Source organism: Castanea sativa, chromosome 2 (genome assembly GCF_040712315.1).
Source record: "Castanea sativa cultivar Marrone di Chiusa Pesio chromosome 2, ASM4071231v1".
Lineage (NCBI taxonomy): Eukaryota > Viridiplantae > Streptophyta > Magnoliopsida > Fagales > Fagaceae > Castanea > Castanea sativa.
The window spans coordinates 32,028,396-32,048,961 of record NC_134014.1 but is presented as its reverse complement, the minus strand read 5'-3'; the positions used below and the strand labels follow the sequence as shown (position 1 = coordinate 32,048,961).

At 33.5% G+C, this 20,566-nt stretch overlaps 1 protein-coding gene across 1 annotated transcript; it reads right to left on the bottom strand.

Moving 5' to 3' along the window:
* Positions 1-15,983: 15,983 nt before the first annotated feature.
* On the bottom strand, positions 15,984-20,252 carry LOC142624365 (systemin receptor SR160). Its single transcript, XM_075797922.1, has one exon. The coding sequence runs from the start codon at positions 19,888-19,890 to the stop codon at positions 16,321-16,323; it is 3,570 nt and encodes a 1,189-aa protein (XP_075654037.1). The 5' UTR covers positions 19,891-20,252; the 3' UTR covers positions 15,984-16,320.
* Between the last annotated feature and the right edge of the window lie 314 nt (positions 20,253-20,566).

Here is a 20,566-nt window from a genome sequence, read left to right as displayed (position 1 = left end):
CAATCACACGACAAATGACAACTAAGAGTCATACACGTGTTAAATTATATTATTATGATAGCGTAAAGAGAATCACACACACAAAGTACGGAGAAAATTTTGCAGAATTTACAAACCAGTGGGCCTCCTCCGTAGTCAAGTACTATCAAATGTCGCCACGTCGTCTTCCATCAATCATGTCATGCGTTATCCTTCTTATTTTTATTTAATTTTTCAAAATATTCAATCACACCAATCTTTTTTCACTTTTTTTTCCTTCTCCATGTTAATTTATTTATATAATTGATGCATAAGTTATTTTAAGATTACGATTAATTTCATATACATTTTCACATTATTTTATATGAAAAATTGTTTATTATTTTTACATGGATCTTCTAATTTTTTTCACCACTCATTGTATGCTTTTTTGGTGTTTGTGCAATGTCATCCACATTGAATAGTTTTAAAAATAGGTTTGAAATTGATTGTGGTCCTATAATTTTTCTAATAAAATAGTTTTATATAAAAAGTTATGTTATTTCAACCACAATTTGGTACTTTAAAAATTTTGAAAATTTTTAAATCCTTGAATAGTTTCTTAAAGCTTCATGATCCTTCTCTCTTATCCAAGAAAGAGACTAGACTTAACCAATTTTGAGTATATATATTAATAAGTGTAGAGATAAAAACAAATTTCATAATTTTTTTCACAACAACTAAGGTAACATACTGTAATTGGTGTATAATAAAAATGATATTTGTAATGATCATATGTGAAGTTATGTTTCACTAACCATAGATTGTCACATTAAAAGAAAATTGTTGTATATATTTGTAACACTATTGTTATGTACTAAGATTAGGGATTAATTTAAACCTTTGTGTAAAAACATGTTAATATGAAAATCGCAAACTATTTAAATAGATTTTTTATTTAATTTTGGATTTTGAAACTTCAACTTGTTATAGCATTATGGTTGGTGGAAAATGGAGAGCTTTCATATATTCTAAAACTAGAACTATATTATTTAATTAATTTCGATCCTCTCTCTCTCTCTCTCTCTCTCTCTCTCTCTCTCTCATCAAGGTTGAATTTTTTTTGAATAAACTATATTATTGGTCATTGAAGTTTACCTTATAAGTACAATTGGTCCCTCAAATTTCAAATGAGCAATATTGGTCCTTTAAGTTTTTAAAATAAGTTGTATTAGTCCTTTTGTAAACTGAAGTTAGTGGCATTGCTTATGTGGCTAACGCAATAATAACTTATCATATTTTGTTTAATGATATGGAATTTTTGAATGAATCTTCCTTTGGTTAGGGCCTTTTTTGGTCTTGAACTTTGAGTTTAAGATTACTAATCTTTTTTTTTTCCTTACTGTAAATAGATTTGACTGAGGGGAACGATAAAAAATCAAGTATGAAGAGCTTTTGTTTTGAGGTATTAGTTCTAAGCTTTTTCCTTTATTTTCTTTAGTTTGATCCTGTTTTTGTTTGTTTCTTTACTTGTTTTATGTTTATATATGTTTGCTAAGCTTAGTTTTATTCAATCTTATGTTTCTAAGCATGTTAGGGTGTTAGTCTTTTTTTTTTTAAGTGTTGCTATGTTTTAAGTGCTTGTTGTGTTTCTGGGCTAGGGCTTTTGAGCAAGCCTGCGTGCGCATGCAACTAGCCCGCACACACAGGCCTCTGCATGCTCACGCATATTGCTATCCAAAAGCCATAATCTAGGTTTTTGTTGGAAAAACATAGTTTGTATTGTATACAAAACATACACAGCGAAAAATTAACGGATCTACTTCATTCGCAATTGATAACATGTACTATGTAAATTTCAGAATTTAAAAACAAGAGAGTGTACCTTGGTGCGGTGAAATTCAAAACCATATATTAGAAGTACTTGAGAACACTTTTAATTTTTACTCCAATTTCACTTGTGCCCAAGAAGTGTGGTCTTTCAATCAATTTATATGTATGTGTTCAAGGGAGAATAAGAGAGTGGCTTGCACTCACATACACACCATATCATTTTTTATAAAATTCTGTATGTTTATCTCCTTATATCTAACTGATTATCTAATAGGACCAGCATTTTTGGTCATTCCAATTGGGCTTTAGTATGTGGCTTGGAGTGGGACCAAAATGGAACAAATAAAACTCTAGCTCCTATGGACCTTGGGCTTATCTGTCAACTCTTGATAAATCTAAAGTTACCATTAATTATATTTAATACCATTATATACATATAATTGCACTCTAGGCCTTATTAATAAATTATATCCCAAAACTTTATTATACATGCAACCCCTTCATTTAAATATTCGTAGTAATATAAAGTCATGAATGTTGACTGTCACTTTGAAGATTACTACATCTTAATCCTTTGAGTACCTAGTTTAATCTTTTAAGTTATTCATCATACATTTATAAAATCCAACTTCATAAATATATACTTTAGTAACTTCTTATTAAAGTGGTTAGGCCTAACACTCTGAATAACAAAATCCATTAAACTTATCTCAAGGAAATATTTTATATCTCCGTTAAAAGATTATGAATTCTACCTTGAGAATATATGTTCCTTCAACATTAAATGTGGCTGCCCAACATACTGAGGTTTTAATCGTGACTTTAGATTTCAATCCTGCTATATCAAAGCAACCTACACTTCATGATCAAGTTCATTATTCTCTCAGGATTAATAGCTAATGTAAATAGAAGTCATGAAATTTATTATTCATTTAACAGTCGTTAAGAGAACAATAAATTTCACAGCGGTCTAGTCCAATATGTCTTAACTCTTAAAACATATCAACACATCAACTAGAAGTCTCCACTTCCATGATCAAGATAAATCATCTTAGTTGATATGTTATAATCTTCGCAAATGAAATGCCCAATTTCATCACTGACTACGAACTAAAATTTTGAGTTTCTAAAGAACTTGTGATTTATATCTTCTGTGACTAAATCACATACTATGCATCTCATGGATTATATGATAATGTCTAAATATTCATATTACCATTATTTTAGATAATAATAAAAACAACTTTATAAATCATAACATAATGTCATACATAGCATCATACAATAGGATTTAAAGGGCACTATCCTAACAGTTTTTGCTTTGTTTTCTTCGCTTTTTTCACATATTATGCTTCTATTTTAAATGTAAGCCTTTGCTTTATTGTTTATTGGTTTACTTGTTTTTCACATAATTAAATTAGGGTTTATCTCTTATTTCTTTGTTTTGATGCCATGAACACGCATTCACATGTTCATGCATTAATGTCAAAGATGCTGAGATACAGCAAGGTAAGTGAGGTAAGTCATGCATTCACATGAACACGCATGATGTATGTTTAATGATAGAGATGAACATGTTTGTTTGGATGAGTTATTCTTAATCTACAAATGCAACCACATGTTGCTTATGTCTTTCTATGCTTGTGTTTCAGCCTTGATTTAATGTTCACATGCTTTTGCCTTGGATGTGATATGATGACATGATGCTAGATGAATGTTAGTTTGATATGAGATGTCATGATAGATGTATGATAGGATGTATGCCATGATAGATGAATGATTAGGTTTTGGGATTATTGATGCCATGATTGTATACTTAGATGTATGCTAGTGTGTGTGTGTGAGTATAGATACAATATTGAATATGTCTTTAATAAGGTTAAGACATAAGACACAAGACACAATGAGAGGAAGGACGGTTTGGGTGCCTAATATCTTCCCAAAACCATACTTAAACTCCAAACACATACTCTGGTAGTAAGATCAAAAAGGTCATTCCTCAAGAGGATGCTATATTCATGGTTTCTAGGCTATTGCAAAAAACTAAGTGGTGACTCCCCGCTATGTCCACACCAGTAGTAAGAAGATCAACAATTTCAACATGGTCAAGATTATGATTTATAATATAAGCATTAGCGACCATAGACATATGACCCATTTTATTAATAATTTCTTGCTCAGGTAAACCATCAATATTCCATTCATAAAGTTTACTAGCACAAACCGAAAATTGGGTTAGAAAAAATCTTTCTTCAAACTGTGTATCAGGAGAAGTAGGTTTTGAATACCAATTTTTTGTGAAAGACATGAAATTGGGTTTTCCAACAAATCTTTTAACTTCAGGCAATTCAAAAACAGGTTTATCAAAACTTTTAGATTTTTTCAAAATCAAAAACTGAGGATGAGGAGTCAATATCTGAATCTTTGGAAGAAGAAATTTCCTTTCATTTCCTTTCCGGAAAATAGCACGAGTAGTACTAGTAGAAGTATTATTCTGTTTAGTTTTTATCTTTTGTAAATCAAAAAGCATTTGTTCAACTTTTTTGATAGTTTTAGTCTGAGAGGTTTTAAGGCTTAGGTTATGCCTTTAACCAGGTAAATCAATCAAAGGTTTTTCAGTTTTAATAGAAGAAGTAGGTTTTTCAACTTTCTCTTCAATATGATCAAGTTGTTGACCAATAGTATGTAAGGAATTATTAACAAAAAAATTTTTGTTCAATAATCTTTTTCGTTTTAGTATAAATAGGGGTGTTGACATCATGTTCAGTAATTTTGAAAGGGGAGGCATTTATCTCAATCCCTTTACAGTTAATAATAATTGTATTAAGGAGAGGATGGGTAAACCGAACAACAGTATTATCTTCTTTAACAAAATTTGATTTTATTACCATATTCGAACTATTTTTGAAATATTTTTTGAAGCATAATAGTTCTCAACAAAATCAAAAATCAAAATATGTTTTTGCAATTCATGCACTTTCTTCTTTCCACTTTCTTTTAATGCAATCTTTTTCTTTTTGTTAAAAAATAGCATGATAAGTTTTTCTCTTTTACTTGTTTTTTGCATACTTAAATTTGTCAAATAAAGCAATCATGTCAATTTCAAAAGCTTTTTTGAAACTCTTAGTTGGCTATGGATAATAGGGGTTTGAAAATCGAAAGCAGTAGGGGCTTGAAAATTAGAAGCAATTGGAGACCCATATTCGGTCTCTTCTTCTTCTTCAATGACATGCTTGCCGTGTTCAGAAGGATGCCTCGTTCTTGTAGAATAATAAGCAGTGCTTACTTGGGAGTTATCACTTGCAACTCCTTTCAGCTTTAAGTCGGATTTTTCAAAATTCTTTTGTAAGAAATCTTTGAGATCTTGATCTTACTTTGAAATATTTTTAGAAGCTGTAAATCCTGCGAAAGAATGTCTTCCTTCGTTAATTATTAGAGGTTTGCTATTATCAAAACTTATTTTGACAGTTACGTCAAGATATTGTTGAATATGATCAAGATTTAGTTCATCAAAAGCAAACTTAGCAGGCTAAGCTTCTCATTCCAACAACCATTCTTTGGGAAGAGTAATATATTTCCAACGAATCATTCTTGGGTTTTGAACCTTAGCATTAAGAGTTGAACATTGGATTAACAAAGTTTTGTCACCAATATTTTTTTAGTCTAGCATGAGGATTAAGATTAGTTTTTAACAATCTATAATAAATGCAATAAATGATAGCAAGAAGCTCACTACCTTCATCCATATCATAAATAGATGTTAAGATATTTAAAGTTAAAGTTTTAACAATATTAGGATCATCCAAAGTAAGAGTAAAATCATAATAACAATTAAAATAGACAGGACCATCAAACAAAGATGACGTAATCATGCCAAGAATACTAGTATGAAAATCTTTAAATCTAAAATCTCTTAAGCACAGAAGCGTTAATACCTTTTCAGGTAAAAGGTTTAACAGCGACTTGAACCAAGCCAATATGCAAAAAACTGCATCCTTTAGAGCATCCACATCAATGGATGCATAAATGTGCAAAATGGAAAAAAGTCACTAATTATACACATTTTGAGCAAAAAAACACCCACATCAGTGGGTGTAAACTCATCTATAAAACAAACGTTGCTACAGTACCATGTAAATTTACACAGGTACTATAGCATGTGTATTTAAAATCTTAATAGTTTTTTCTCTCTCCTCTCTACGTGACTCTCACCTCCCTCTCTCTCAAGCGCACAGCACAACTCTCTCTTTCTCTCATCTCATCAATTTTTCTTCCTCTAGCTTCCGCCGATCACCATTGCCGCCGATGAGAACAAGGTCGAGCAAGCCAAGTCGCCGGACGAGTCCGTCGCCTACAACACGAACGAAGTTCTCCAACGGGTCCGTCTCCTAGAATCTCGTGGGTTTTGATCCATTTTTGGTTGAGCTTGAGGCCCGCGGCCATCGCGAGGAGGTGGCAGTGCTGCGAGGCATCGATCTTGCTCAGGCCGAAGGCCTCGATCTCGCTCCGATCCATTGGTTGTTGGTTTTTTTTTTTGGTTTTTTGGTTGATTGTGGGTGTGGGTCGGTGGGTTTTGATCTTGATCGACTTGGCTTTTCTAGTTCATTGGTGGTTTTGATGATCTTGCCGCCGATTGGGTGGGTGATGATTTGGCTTGACTGGGTTTCGGGTCGGGTGGGTGATTAATGGGTTTCAGATTGAGTGGGTTTTCCTTGATGATGCTAGTTGGGTGGTGATGATGGTGGCTGGAGTGATCGTTGGTTGTGACGGATTGTGGGTCTGTGAGAGAGAGGAGCAGTGAGGGAGGGGATAATAAAAAATTGTAAAAGAATGAATATTTTATTGAATAAATGTGTAGAATAGATAAACTAATGTGGGTGTTTTGTAAAAATGAGTGTGTAAAATAGAAAAAGTAGGTTTTTTCGTGTAAAATAGACGAGAATTTTGCATCCACTGATGTGGATGCTCTTAGCAAGAAAGCCATTAATCCATTTTCTATTAAATAAATAACATTTTTCATGAGTTTTAGAAATAGAACATGTTTGTTTAAAAGTTCTAACATTAAACTCAAAATTAAAGGTAGATCGAACCCAACTAGTTTTATAGATAGATTTAGTATCAATTTTAGGAGTACACCATTTTTTAAAATCAGTGAAATCAGTTTCTTTAATAGAGTAATCTTCCTCATTTATAATATCAAGAGGGATACTAGATCTGGAGCTAGCAAAAGAGTTGGATCTAAATAATCTATCCATACTATCCTTTGTCTAACACTCACTTATCATGTTTTTACTCTCACAGCCATTGCATTTCAAAACACATACCCTAGTCAACCCTCTACCTCTTATACCCTAGCGCTCTCCTAGCTAAAAAGGCCTTACTATTTGGTTCTGGAAATTCACTTTCCTACAAGGGTGGCACTAATGGAGACAGGAACAAAGACACTACTAAGAAAGTATCAAAGATTCGAACAAGAAAAGATAGAGTAAAAAGAATACATGTAACCAATTCTAGCAAATCAAAAATTTACATTTCATTATTAAAAAACATGTAACCAAAGATTTACTTAATATAATGCAATTATACCATATTGATTGAGAGAAGGAGAGGTATATACACTCATGCTCAATTTCATGCCCTTTTCTTCTTCTTTTTTATTATTTCTTTTTATTTTTTTAATGTTCTTTATCTTTTTCACGTGTACCATATTTTGTCACATATATGTGATGAATTTAATTTTTTTATATCATATATTTTAATTATGAGTGACTTCTATCAATATTGATTCAAAACAAAATGGGACCATCACTATTATATATAGGTGACATGTTCCCTACAATATTCATGCAAATGTTTGAAAAGACAAGTAAACTAGCAAAACTTTTATTCTTTGAAAAGTCCCCCTCGCAAGAGAAAACTAGTTTTAACATCAAGAACAAAGTCCAATTTGCATGTGATGATGATGATGATGAGTGCGTATCTGCAGTACTACTTGCACTACAATGCATGTCAACAAACAGTGTTGGGGGTGGATCTAACAAAAAAGTTGGTCATGTCACTCCCTGTAGTAGTTCAAGTTTCTATCCTAGTACATCTTCGATTGCATGTCATGAACTGTAAATTTTCCGTTTGCTAATGTTGGTAAATGATATGTGTGTGCGTGTGTGTGTTCGAGTTACACTTGGTGTAACGTTACAAGAGTTACACATTTTCCTACCGTAAATTTCTAAGCAATCTAACAGTATTAAAAAAAAAAAAAACAATATTATCCACCTTTGCTTAATTAATATAGCATCTTTTAGTTTTCTCTCTCTTATTTATTTGGAATAACTCAAGTACATGAATGCATTTTACTCTCACATTTGCTTCTTCCCAAAACTAGTCTCTAAACTACTTAAAAAGAAATAGCATCAAAACCTCCAAAACTTCAAGAAATTGTTGGAATTTCTCTTCTTGCAAAGATCTGGTCAGGCCAGCCTCTCTGCACCATGTTAGACCATCACTCACCTTCAGCCTAGCCTCTCGCCACTGTTATAATTAGGTATTTGGGTTATTGGTTTTAATTAAGTTTAGAAACTACACTATTCAAATATATAGGGCATTTGAATCTCATTACCGATCACACTCTACATATGTTGCAGCTATAAATAGCAATTAGGTAGATATATTAGTTTAGGCCTATTACATGAACTTTTATTATCTCTCTCTCTCTCTCTATATATATATATATATATAGAGAGAGAGAGAGAGAGAGAGAGAGATCAATAACGGAGATAGATGAAATGACCATTTTATAAATGGAATCAAACTTGGAGGACCAAAACGACAATTTTCAAATCTAATTGACAAAAATAAAAACTACCAAAAACTTCAAAGTTATTTTTGTCATTATTTGACTAATAATCCACTATATAAGTTACTTGTCCCACACACACCATACAATTCACAAGATAAATGTCTGATATGGCTTCAAAAAATTAAGTTGATTTCACATATTTTAGACGAGTATTGGTGAATTGTAAGCAAGATAAAACGAAGTTCAAAGGTAGACACATACAATGTGTTTAAAATTTTTTTGGGAGAGTCAAACCAAGTTCAAAGTTAGACACATACAATGTGTTTAAAAATTTTTTGATAAGGAATTATTAAAACCTAATAAATTTTCTTGTGAACTATTTCAACCTAAATTAACTCCTTTATGCCCCCTAGCTAATATCCTAAATCCATTCCTTTCTGAACTCTAATCAATCAAGAAAATAATTATTACCTTATTTTTTTTATCCTTACAACAAGTAGGAAAGGGTTTCAAACCTAGATTCTTCACATAGAAAAAGCTAGACAATGTCAATGAATGGAGTCATAAAACTTATAATGAAAGAATGACTGCGTTAATGCAACATTCAACCTTCCATAAGATCATAATCAGCCTTTAATGTTGACTTAACTTAGTCTTCTTGAGTCACATACCCGCATGCTTAGTATACCTACAATCAACAAGTCCCTCTCGTTTAAGACACAATCACCCATATTAATCACAAGTTTAAACTTGATTATTAGCTTTCTAAAAGGAATCACACGGTGGAAAAATAACTTTTTGGGTCAATTTTAAGAGGGACTAGACAGCGACTGCAGCCTCTTACAGAAGGCGACGTTGTAGGGTAACCCCTCCGACAAAACCAAGTGGCCCATTGGCCCACGTGTCGCCCACCCAGAGCGTGTTATTTGTGAAAGGAGGAGTGTGTGTGAACCACTAGAATCTTAACCAAGCAACAAAATGTGTCTCACACACAAAATAATATATTTTGTTTCTAAGATATTGCTTTCACATATGCACAAATGAAAACGACTTTGGGGGTTACAGCAATACATTGAGGCTAAGGTGGAAAACAATGTGTGTATATATGGGACATTACATTACCAAACAAATATAATATACCTTTTGCTAAAAATAAAAAAGATAATATCCCTTGGTGGAGCATTTTCTTAAAGATTTTTTTTTCCACAGAAATTAGGTCACAGCTAGCACAAAATGAACCTAATTCCAATCCCACTTCTCATTCTTGACTTAATTTAGAAGGACTTTGTGGTTTGTGCTTGTAACCAACTGATTGATTGAAGATGTTAAAGCTCTAATAGTGTAAGTTTGGTTTGGATTTTTATCTTCCTAAGAGAGAATGTAAAACTTTTTAAATTCTAGTATTTTTCTTTTAGTTACAATTGTATTTTTGCACCATAAACCAAATAAGTTGATGCAAATAAATTGATCCAAACAAGCACAGAAAAAATGAGAATATATTTTACGATTAAGATTTTATTTTTTGTATTTAACTAATATCGTAATATTGTACATGTGACAATTTTATTTAAAATTTTAAATAGAATGAAATTAGTTATGTTTTTTGAAATTATAATATTTAATTTAATTATAATATAGATCCATTCTTTTTGTTTTACAAAGAAATATAGATCCATTCTAAAAGCATAAAATTAACTTTGAATTTGAGGAGTCGTGTAGATTGAGTAAAGCTTCTAAAGCATATTCTAATTTTCGGTTGCACTAGTCATGATGATCCTAATGCCAATATGCAATAAGCAAATAAGCTCCTTAAAAGACACTTATAAATATATATTTTTTAAAATCTCTTTAAAAGGCATTAAACTTGACTTTTAGCTTACATGAGGATTACCACTATTGATGGAAAGCCATAATAATTTTTTTTCTTTTTCTTTTTTGAGTTAGGGAAAATCCTACTATATCTGGTTACGTATTTATGGTACTTCCCGTATATTCAATAATTTTTTCAATTCTTTTATTTTTAATATACAAGATAGAATTTTACTCTAGCCTAATCTAAGTGTATATGTGTGTGAAGCTCCCTTCTGGAGACTTGAACCTCGATCCTTGCTCTCCTACACCCCACAAGCACTTATACTTGTGGAGTGACTATCACATCAAGAATGTGCGGTGGTATAATTTTTCCAATTCTAATAGGAGACTTATGTTACTTTACGTTACGTAATAAAATTGCAGAATTAAAGGCAGTCTTTTACTTAAAGCAAAACCCTTCTCCTAATTTTAGACGAAATAAGCAAAAGTCAATCGTGTCTTAGGACTTGGGAGAGACGAGAAACCTTTTGACGTGGGAGACTAAGTTTATGTTATAGAAACTTGTTGGACTCTCAGATATCTTGGTCTTGTATTTAGTGAGCATAATTTCTTAACTCAAAATCATTCTGTTTTAACTTTTAATTCAAAAAGTTCATAGCTTTGTAAGTTTCTTGATAGGTAATTAGGAAAATAATGTACTTTTGTTAATAATAAAAAATTGGTTTGCTAATCATATAATTTAGAGAAACCCATGGAAATAGTTGCTTGTCTATCACCTCCACATCCACAATCACATATTGGCAAAGACAACACGTCGATGACTTGAGTCTTCGCAGAGAGACATGAGTTGTCAATTGGCCTCATTATATATAATTGGGTATGTTGAGTAATAAGCATTTATGGTAAACGCCAAATTGGCCATATTGTGATAATGAGAGCTGTTAGTGATTGATGTCTTGCATTCACTCATGTAATCAACGCCAATTGGCCCCTACCAATATACATAACCCTCAATTTTTTTTGTGAATTATAAAAGGTTTTCTCGTTTTTTTTTTTTTGGGGGGGGGGGGGGGGGTTAATAATTAAGAGCTGTTAAAATATAAAAAATATTAAGAAGGAATAAATAGAAGAAAGAGAATTAATGTAGCTTGGGCTTACATAAGACCATAATCCATAATAATATCTATGGCATTTCTATAGTATTCTAACAGGAGGGAACAATTCAGAGTGAATATTTAGTGCTTTTAAATTTTTTTTTTTTTTTATAAATTTAAAGTTATAAATGGTGCATGTTATTTAAAATAAGTTATAATTTGTTACTTTTGAGAAAGATTGCTTAAAGGAGTGGTGTTTGAGCTTCCTTAACCCACTGCCGAATAGTTCTGCTTACGTTATTGTAGAATAAGAAGCTTTTGTATGTTAATGCATGTACTTAATTTATTTAGAATTATTAGAGCGGGATCTACTATTAGTATCTTTTTTTTCTCCATTCTTTTGGTTTTTGTATCACAGATCTTGGTTTGCGCTTTATGGGCATTTCCACTATCAAAATTTTCTAATGAGATTTTCAATAACATGTTAGTATGCATACCTTTACATCTTGATTGGGAAGGGAAAAAGAATGGACTGATATTTTTAAGGAATATATATATGTCATATATCCATTCCATTCCCATGTTTGCATTTCTCCCAAAAGTGGAGGGGATGATCTATTTCCTCATCAATTGAGATGAAATTACATTTTTATCACCATTCCTTTTAACGAAAAATAAAATAAAATGGACATAATGGTACAAAATTTGCATTTATTTCCTTCTCTTTCCTTCTTTTATAAACTCCCAAATACATTGGTTAAAAAAATGGACAAAGTCCAATTAATTAAATACGCCAGCCAATAGAGGAAGATGCCCATCAGTGGCTAAGTAGGGAGCTCCAATTCTGACATTTGATTACCATAAGAAAAATAATGGAAATCAAGTTTTTCTACATTAGTTTTGAAAAAGGATATGGATCATTTCATGATGAAAAAAGTTTTTTTTTTTTTTAATTTGAAATCTGTATATGATAGTTAGTCATATAAAAATCTCAGTTCATCTTTAAAACTTATATATATATATATATATATATATGTATTATAATTATAAATAATGTGGCTCTAAGTCTAAGCTATGATTAACACACTAGTTTTTATTTTAAAACTAGAAGGATGGTGCAGGATACACAGGGGAACATCCACATAAGAACTGAGAATGGAAGGCATAAAATAGTTTTAGGTACCATATGTAGTACTTATAAGGTACAAGACAGCCATTGTGTATTTCGTTAATCTAATGACAGATTAGTACTAATTAAATATGTGTGCAATTTGAAGTAAGTTGTATACCTCAAAACCAAACAAAAAGAGACAGAATTTTTTTATAAAAAAAAAAAAAAAAAAAAGGTCCATTATTACTTATCAGTTAAATGTATATTTAATTCCAAGGACAGCTGAGCCCAATCTTGTAAGTTGTAACACATTAATTTGACAGCATATTAGCATAGTTGGCAGGAAAGAAATTAAAATGAAACCTCATTCCTCTTTCTTGGGATCTGAGATTCACACATAGATAGGGTAATTAAGGAGCTTATTGACTTAAATATTGTTCAAATTTTATGTTTTTAGATTCTTAAGCTATCTTCATAAAGAGTTAAAAATTTATAACCATCAAATATTGGGTTGATTTTTATGTTATAAAATCGCTTAATTGAAACAAAATTTTCTCCTAAATATTTTTAATAAGCTTTCCACTTGTTATGGTTCATATTCATAAGTAGTTTACACTAATCAATTCAGCTTTGTTTGTATGCTCAATCTGCGGAATTAGATTCATCACTTTCTATGAAGCAATTATCCTTTATTAAAAGCCAACTGTTATCAACTTTAGGTTTAAATTAGTACAGATTAGTACCCACTGAATGGTGAATTTTTAAACATCTCATAATTATGTCGTAACCTAGTTATATATCTAATCTAAAAGAAAGGTGTAACCAGTTTAACTTGGTTACTGTAAATATGAAATTGATAAATTTAATGTGCTTTCCCAATCATGGTAAAGTCTTATATGTTTAGCAAGGTTTACTTTTTTGAAAGTTTATTGTTTAAAGGTTAAAAGTTAAAAGTTAAAACAAATAAATCAGTTTTTTACTTACTTAAAGACTAAGGTTGTTTTTCCATTTGCTTAAATTTGTTTCCAATACTTCTTCTGGAACATGTTAGGCTACTTTCTTATCTTCTTTTTTGTTACAAAGTGCCTTTTTGATTAGCAAAATATTAGTACTTTCCCCTATTTTTGGCAGAAAGTAATTGACTTTAATATAAAGTAGGCTCCCCCATATTCTCCAATAATTCGACTCTATATTTTTAAGCAAACTCAAATTTGGCCTACCAAAATGTAACATATTTCCAATTTTAACTAGTTCAGCTAATGGGGAAGCTTTCTAAACTACTAACTACATAACATAACCTAATATCTCCAAAAATTGTATTAATCCATGTGCCCTGACCATGTGATTGTGTGTGATAATTTTGGTCCTCGCTGCAAGTCAAGATCTGAAGAAGCAACAAGTTGATAATTTAGTATATATAGTCATTTGTTTTTGTTAGTTTAATGCATGCTTGAAAAAGAGGCACGCATTTTTATAGTTAGAAAAGAAAAATTATTATTTCCTAGGTCAAGAGCACGTGTGATGCACATTGTCGATGGAAAAGAGACAAAATTTTATTGTTTATTACTAGTTTATATGGGAAGGAGGAAATTAGTAAATCCAAGATTGATGCTTGATACTTATGATAATGAGCATGCTAATTTGATGTGTACGATTTACAATTATGTGTTTCGGACCTTAATTTTTTAAATGGTCCACCCACATATGTAATATTGTATATGAAGAAAGATCTTACTTTGATGAGTATCTGTATATCGAAGGATTCAATGTGAAATGGTCCCAAATTCATGTAGTAGTCACCATTTTGGCATTCAATATCCTCTTTGTTTGGTCCTGCCTTTGATGGCTTCATTACTTTTGTATATATGTGTCATGTTGCATTTCTATTTCTATTTCTTTTTTCTTTTTTTTATATATATATGATAAAAATGATCAGACTTTGGTGCAATGGTAAGTACTACACATATAAGCTATGTGTCGCGAGTTGAATCCATGAATCAGACTCTTCAAAATTGGCCTAAAATTGCCTATCAACCACCACTCTCGTACTCTGCACAAACAAAAACCTTCAACACTTAGGACAACCTTATTTTTCTATTTAAGTTTCTTTGCTTGTTGCAATGCAAAAGGTTTAGTTGCAGATTTTCCAAGAGAGATAAGGGGTTAAAAAAAACATATATTTTACTGATTAAAAAAAATTGTGGATTAGAGAAGGTTTTGAATCTAAAACCAGCTTAAGATTGCAGAACAGAAGAGGATGAATAAAGCATATATTGTCCTTTCATTGTTGATTGTAGATGTTTCTGTTAAGCATTAAAGTGATACCAAATAAAAAAAAGAACTCATTTAAAGGATCAGCATGCTTTAACTGAATATTCTATAACACTACCGAGAAGGAAAAGCTGGTTTGCTCTGAAAAATCAACCAATTAAATGGAGACCATTTTGGGGGAAGGAGAAAACACAATGGTGAAACATGGAAAATCAAGCAAGAACCTAAAGATCACAAATAATAATTTAAAGAATGTAATGTGTTAGTTTTTTTTTATATAATTAATATAATGTGTTAGTTGCTGGTATGTATTTTGCAGAAGAGTTAGTTTATAAGTGCTTTAAGGGCACAAGTAAATAGTTTTTTTAAAATATACATATATGAGCTATAATGTAAGCTTCCGTAATTTTTTATTTTTTTATTTTGAACATACAAATTCATTATAACTGTGAGTTTTTCTTGGTGTTGATACATTTTTTACTTCTTCTTTTTTGGAGCAATAATACATTTTTCACTTTGTTCCAAAAATTTGTATAAAAAATGTTATTTAAAAGAGTATTAAATATACCTAAAGTAATATCCTTAAAGGGCTCGCCAACCCAAAAAAGCTTTTAAAAGACGAAAAACATGGTGTATTACTATATTACAGGGTAAAATGTTGGGAAGATAACATTATGAGAAGACTCCAATTAAATAGATTTAAAAAATAATAATTTATATATTTTATTATAGATCAATTGAGTAATTAGTATCACGTCTAAGAAATATACTTAACCAAAAGCTTAATCCAATAAGTTTGGACCCACTTTGTTATATATTAATATAGGCATATACCAACATAAAACTTATTTACAATTCATTAAGTAGCTACATCGACCAATAAGTCACATAAAGAACCCGATAGAAGGTAAGATAATGTCTTTTGTGTTGTATTAGTAGATGCAACCATGGGGTTTGAAACCTATGAAACTACGTTTTACCCTTATGTATTTGTATATTGCAAAATGGAACAAAAGTTCGAGCATAACGAAAAGAGAGAGAGAAAGCAAATCAAAGCAGGCTGAAGAAAGGGCCAAAAGAACCCTCTACTTAGTCACCATCACTGAGGTAACAGATCCAACAGTTCCTTTTGAGGATTATATATCTGAATGAAAAGTTCACTTATGAAGAAAATGTAAGAACCAAAGCATCACAACAATTTGAAAGTGTTATATACACGTTTTATAACAAAGTTAAAAACAACCTTCTATGTATAAATAACAAGACCTACATACACATGAAATGGTAGAGATACAGAAACAGCTTTCAATATGCTACTCGGAAGTGCTAAAAGAAGAGGGGAAAAATTGTGGGAGCTGAAAACTTCATCTCAGACCTTCTTCTTTCTTCTTTCTTAATCCCAAAGAATGCTCTTTGAAAATTTGTTTGAAACCGTTTTTGGCTGACTACTGCTTGCTGCTTAGTTCAGGGACTTCCTTTATGCTCATCTCTACCATTTCAACTGCACTGAAACCTCCATCTTCTGTGGCAATTGTAGATTGAGAGTCAATCCCACACCCTGCTTGGATTTCCTTGAACATTGCCATGACTTGAATCATTGTGGGACGCCGCCATGGCCTATCATCCAAGCAAGCACAAGCCACCTTTAAGTGTTGTAAGAGCTCAATCTCAAGGGTGGGATCCTCTTTCATAAGTTCTGGATCAAAAACATCACTTATTTTCAATTTGGCATGCTGTTTCACCCACCCCACAAGATTGTTGTCACCAAAATCAGCTGAATCAGTTGGTCTTTTCCCTGTTAGCAGCTCAAGCAAAACTACCCCATAACTGTAAACATCACCTTTTGTGGAACATCTGAAGCTCTGATAGTATTCAGGAGGGACATAGCCAGGAGTACCCGCTAGAGTGCTGACACTCAAATGAGTATCCATCGCACTCATAAGCCTGGCCATTCCAAAATCAGAGACTCTGGCTTCTAAGTTTTCATCAAGCAGTACATTGCTTGATTTCATGTCCCTGTGAATGATATGTGGGATGCAATTATGGTGTAGAAAAGCCAAACCCCTCGCGGCCCCAATGGCAATCTTCCTCCTCACAGTCCAATTCAGCTTGATCCCAGATTTCTTTGGGTCATGTAGAACATCTTCTAAACTTCCATACCTCATGTACTCATACACCAAGAGCCTTTCCTCTCCTACCTTGCAGTACCCCAGAAGAGGGACAAGGTTCCTGTGCTTGATTTTCCCAATGGTTTCCATTTCAGCAGTGAATTCCCGATCACCCTGTCCGCTGATATGTATTAGTTTCTTGATGGCCACAATGCTTCCGTCTTTCAATTGAGCCTTGTACACATCACCAAAACCACCAGACCCTATAAGGCTGTCATTATGGAACCCATTTGTTGCTTCAAGAAGATCAGCAAAAGTGAGCTTCCGAAGCGGCTTCTCAAATGTAGCAAGGTTGATGCTTAAAGCTTCACGGGCACCAGTTAGCTTCCAGCTAACATTGGCTGTGCCTGAATGGGATCGACTATCAACATAACCATCAAACGACGCATCCTTCTTTTTTCTCCTTTTCTTGGTCTCAATAGCAACTATAATCAGTCCAACGATACAAAATAGAGAGAACAACAATCCCATTGCCACACTCCCCGCGAGGGATGCTTGTCTCCTATGAGACTTCTGATGCTGTGAATTCAAACTCGAACTCGGATCTTGACCACATTTGGGAAGAGGATAGCCACATAACCCTGAATTATTCTGAAAGCTAGATGCTGGAAATGTTTCAAGCTGACCCGTTTCAGGAATCGCTCCACTGAGATAGTTATTAGACAGATCAATCTCAGTAAGCAGGGACAATGCCGTCATGGATTGTGGGATTAGCCCTCCAAGCCTATTGCTAGAGAGATCAAGAATGTTAAGACTCCTTATATCCCCAATCTCTTGTGGAATTACTCCAGAGATATTGTTATGTCCCAAATTCAATACATATAGATACATAGTACTCCCAATCTCCTTTGGAATACTACCAGACAACATGTTATGTGAAATATCAAGAAAAATGATTGACCCATTGTGGTAAAATGTAGGTTGCAACTTACCTTCATACACTCTAGTGAAATTGCAAGGATTCCTGGTTGAAATCCTATTCAGCTGCTCATGATCAATCCCAGCAAACTCTAGCAAATTCCCAGCTCCATGACACTCCTTACTCCCATCATTCTTGATGTACACATAAGTCTTCTGACTCAAGTACTTCACTGCAATACTGCCTGATTGCTTGAAAAGCTCAGGTGGAATAGTCCCATTCAACTTATTGGTATTGAGATCCAACCATATCAAGCTCTTACAGTCCCCAAGTTCAGGTGGGATCCTCCCAGAGAAAGAGTTATTACTGAGTTTCAGTATTGCTAGCTTTGAAAACTGACCAATCCACGCTGGAATCTCACCACCCAATTTGTTGTTTGACAAGGAAATCCAATTCAGATTGGTGCAGTTGCTTAGCCCAGAAGGAATAGTCCCTGTCAGCTCATTGAAGTCTAGGATCAGATTCTCAAGTGTCTGGATGTACATGAGCTCTTGTGGGATTTCACCTTGTAACTTGTTCAACCAGATTATCATATCTCTAAGCTTTGACAAGCTTCCCAAGCTTGGAGGTATAGTTCCCCCCAGGTTATTGAAGCTCAAATCTAAAGAAACCAGTTGTGAACAGTTGCTCAAACTTGAGGGAATTGAACCTGTGAACAGGTTGTTCTGTAAGAAAAGCTCTTGCAAGTTGGTCTCAGTGCCTTGACAGAGAGTACTAGGAATAGAGCCAGAGAAATTGTTGGCACTAAGATCCAAAGTCTCCAATTTCACTAGCTGAGACAAAGAATCAGGCAGGACACCAGAGAAACCATTGAAGGACAAGAACAACTTCTTTAAAGCTCCCATCTTGGTAAAAATATCGATTGGTAATTCGCCTGAGAATTTATTCTCAGATATATCCAAAGATTCCAAAGAAGAACAAGCGCCGAAACCACTTGGGACTGTGCCAGAGAGGTTGTTGGTTGAAAGGTCTAGCTGTATGAGGTTGGAACAAGCAGTTGAAAGCCATGGAGGAATTTCACCATGTAATTCATTGTCAGCTACAAAAAGAGACTGCAGGTTCTGTACTGGGAGAACTGGAATACTACCACCGAACGGGTTGCTGGATATGTTCAAGAACCTAAGATTGTGACAGGAAGAGAGTGAGTGGCTGATATCACCAAAAAACTTGTTGGCAGAGATGTCAAGGTACTCCAAAGCTAAACACTCGCCAAAGGAAGGAACAACCACTGAGAAATTGTTGGATGAGAGGTCTAGATAATTAAGGGTCTCACAAGTGGCTAGAGTTGGGCCTATCTCACCAGTGAGCTTGTTTCCCTTCAAGGCCAACCGTTTCATACCATTGCAACTGGATTGGAAGAGCCAAGTAATCACGGTTGGACCTGAGAGCTTGTTGTTAGAAAGATCAAGTACCTCAAGATTGAGTCTCGGTGAGCCTTTGAGGAAAGAAGAGTCTAGGCCGTTGTTTGAGAGGTTGAGAGAATTCAAACTTGAGCAAGAACCGAAGTTGGAAATGTCAGAGAGAGAGCCAGAGAGGGAGTTTAGAGAGAGATCTAAGGTGGTTAAAAAGGAGTTACATTTGGTGAAAGAAATGGTGCCTGTGAGATTGATGTCTTTTAGAACAAGGGTCTCTAGGTGGTCAAGGGAGAGAAGAAAGGTTGAAACAAGGCTAAAGTTGGTGCCTAGATGGGTAAAGCTAAGGTCTATGGAGGACACCAAGGAGTCCTTGCAAGTAATGCCAGTAAAGTTACATGTGTTTTGGTTTGGAAGCCAATTGGAGAGGAGGGTTGGGTTTGATACACTGGCTTTGAAGTTGAGAAGCTGTTGGGTGTCTTTGTAGGATGAGGGAGTGGTACTACCTTGGGAAGCTTGGAAAGATAGGAAAGTGAGGGAGAGGAGGAAGAGAGAGAAGGAGCTGAAAGTTTTCATTTTTATGAGTTTATGAGTGGAGTGGTGGGTGTTTGTGCTTTAGGGTCTCAGAACTGCCATTAGAGAGAGCTTAGAGAAAGCTCTGGTTTTTGGAGAGAAAGTGGGTTTTGGACTCTTTGGAAGGAGAGAGAGAGAGAGAGAGAGAGTCAAAAGTCTGAGTAAGGATGGTAAGAAGGGTATTTATCAAGTGGGGAGAACTGAACACAGCTGTTGCTCACATGCCATGTGACCCTCTCTCTCTCTCTCTCTCTCTCTCTCTCACACTAATAAACACCATCTGGATTTTTTGCATTGTTTATGGAGCAATAGAATAATATTCATGTCTCTCTTTGTCTGTCTTATTGGTGTGCAGAGAGCTGAGATTAGGGGATGATGGGGTTTAATTTGTTAATGCTAAAATATGGTTTCTCTCTCTAGATGTAGAAGTTCTTTTTTCTTTTTTTTTCCCTTGCTTTTTGCTTCCTCTTTGATTCTCTCTCTCTAAAACTGTCTCTTTGTCTCTCTAGCTTTTCTTTTCTTTTTTATGTACGTGTGATCAACGATTGATCCATCACTGTCAATTAATAGAGATTCTTTCGCTTAATTAAATAATTCTTTTAGTTCACGAGGGATTAATTTCATGATTTTTGGCTGTTAGTACAATGTATATAGGAATAGGAGTACCTTTTTTTTTCTT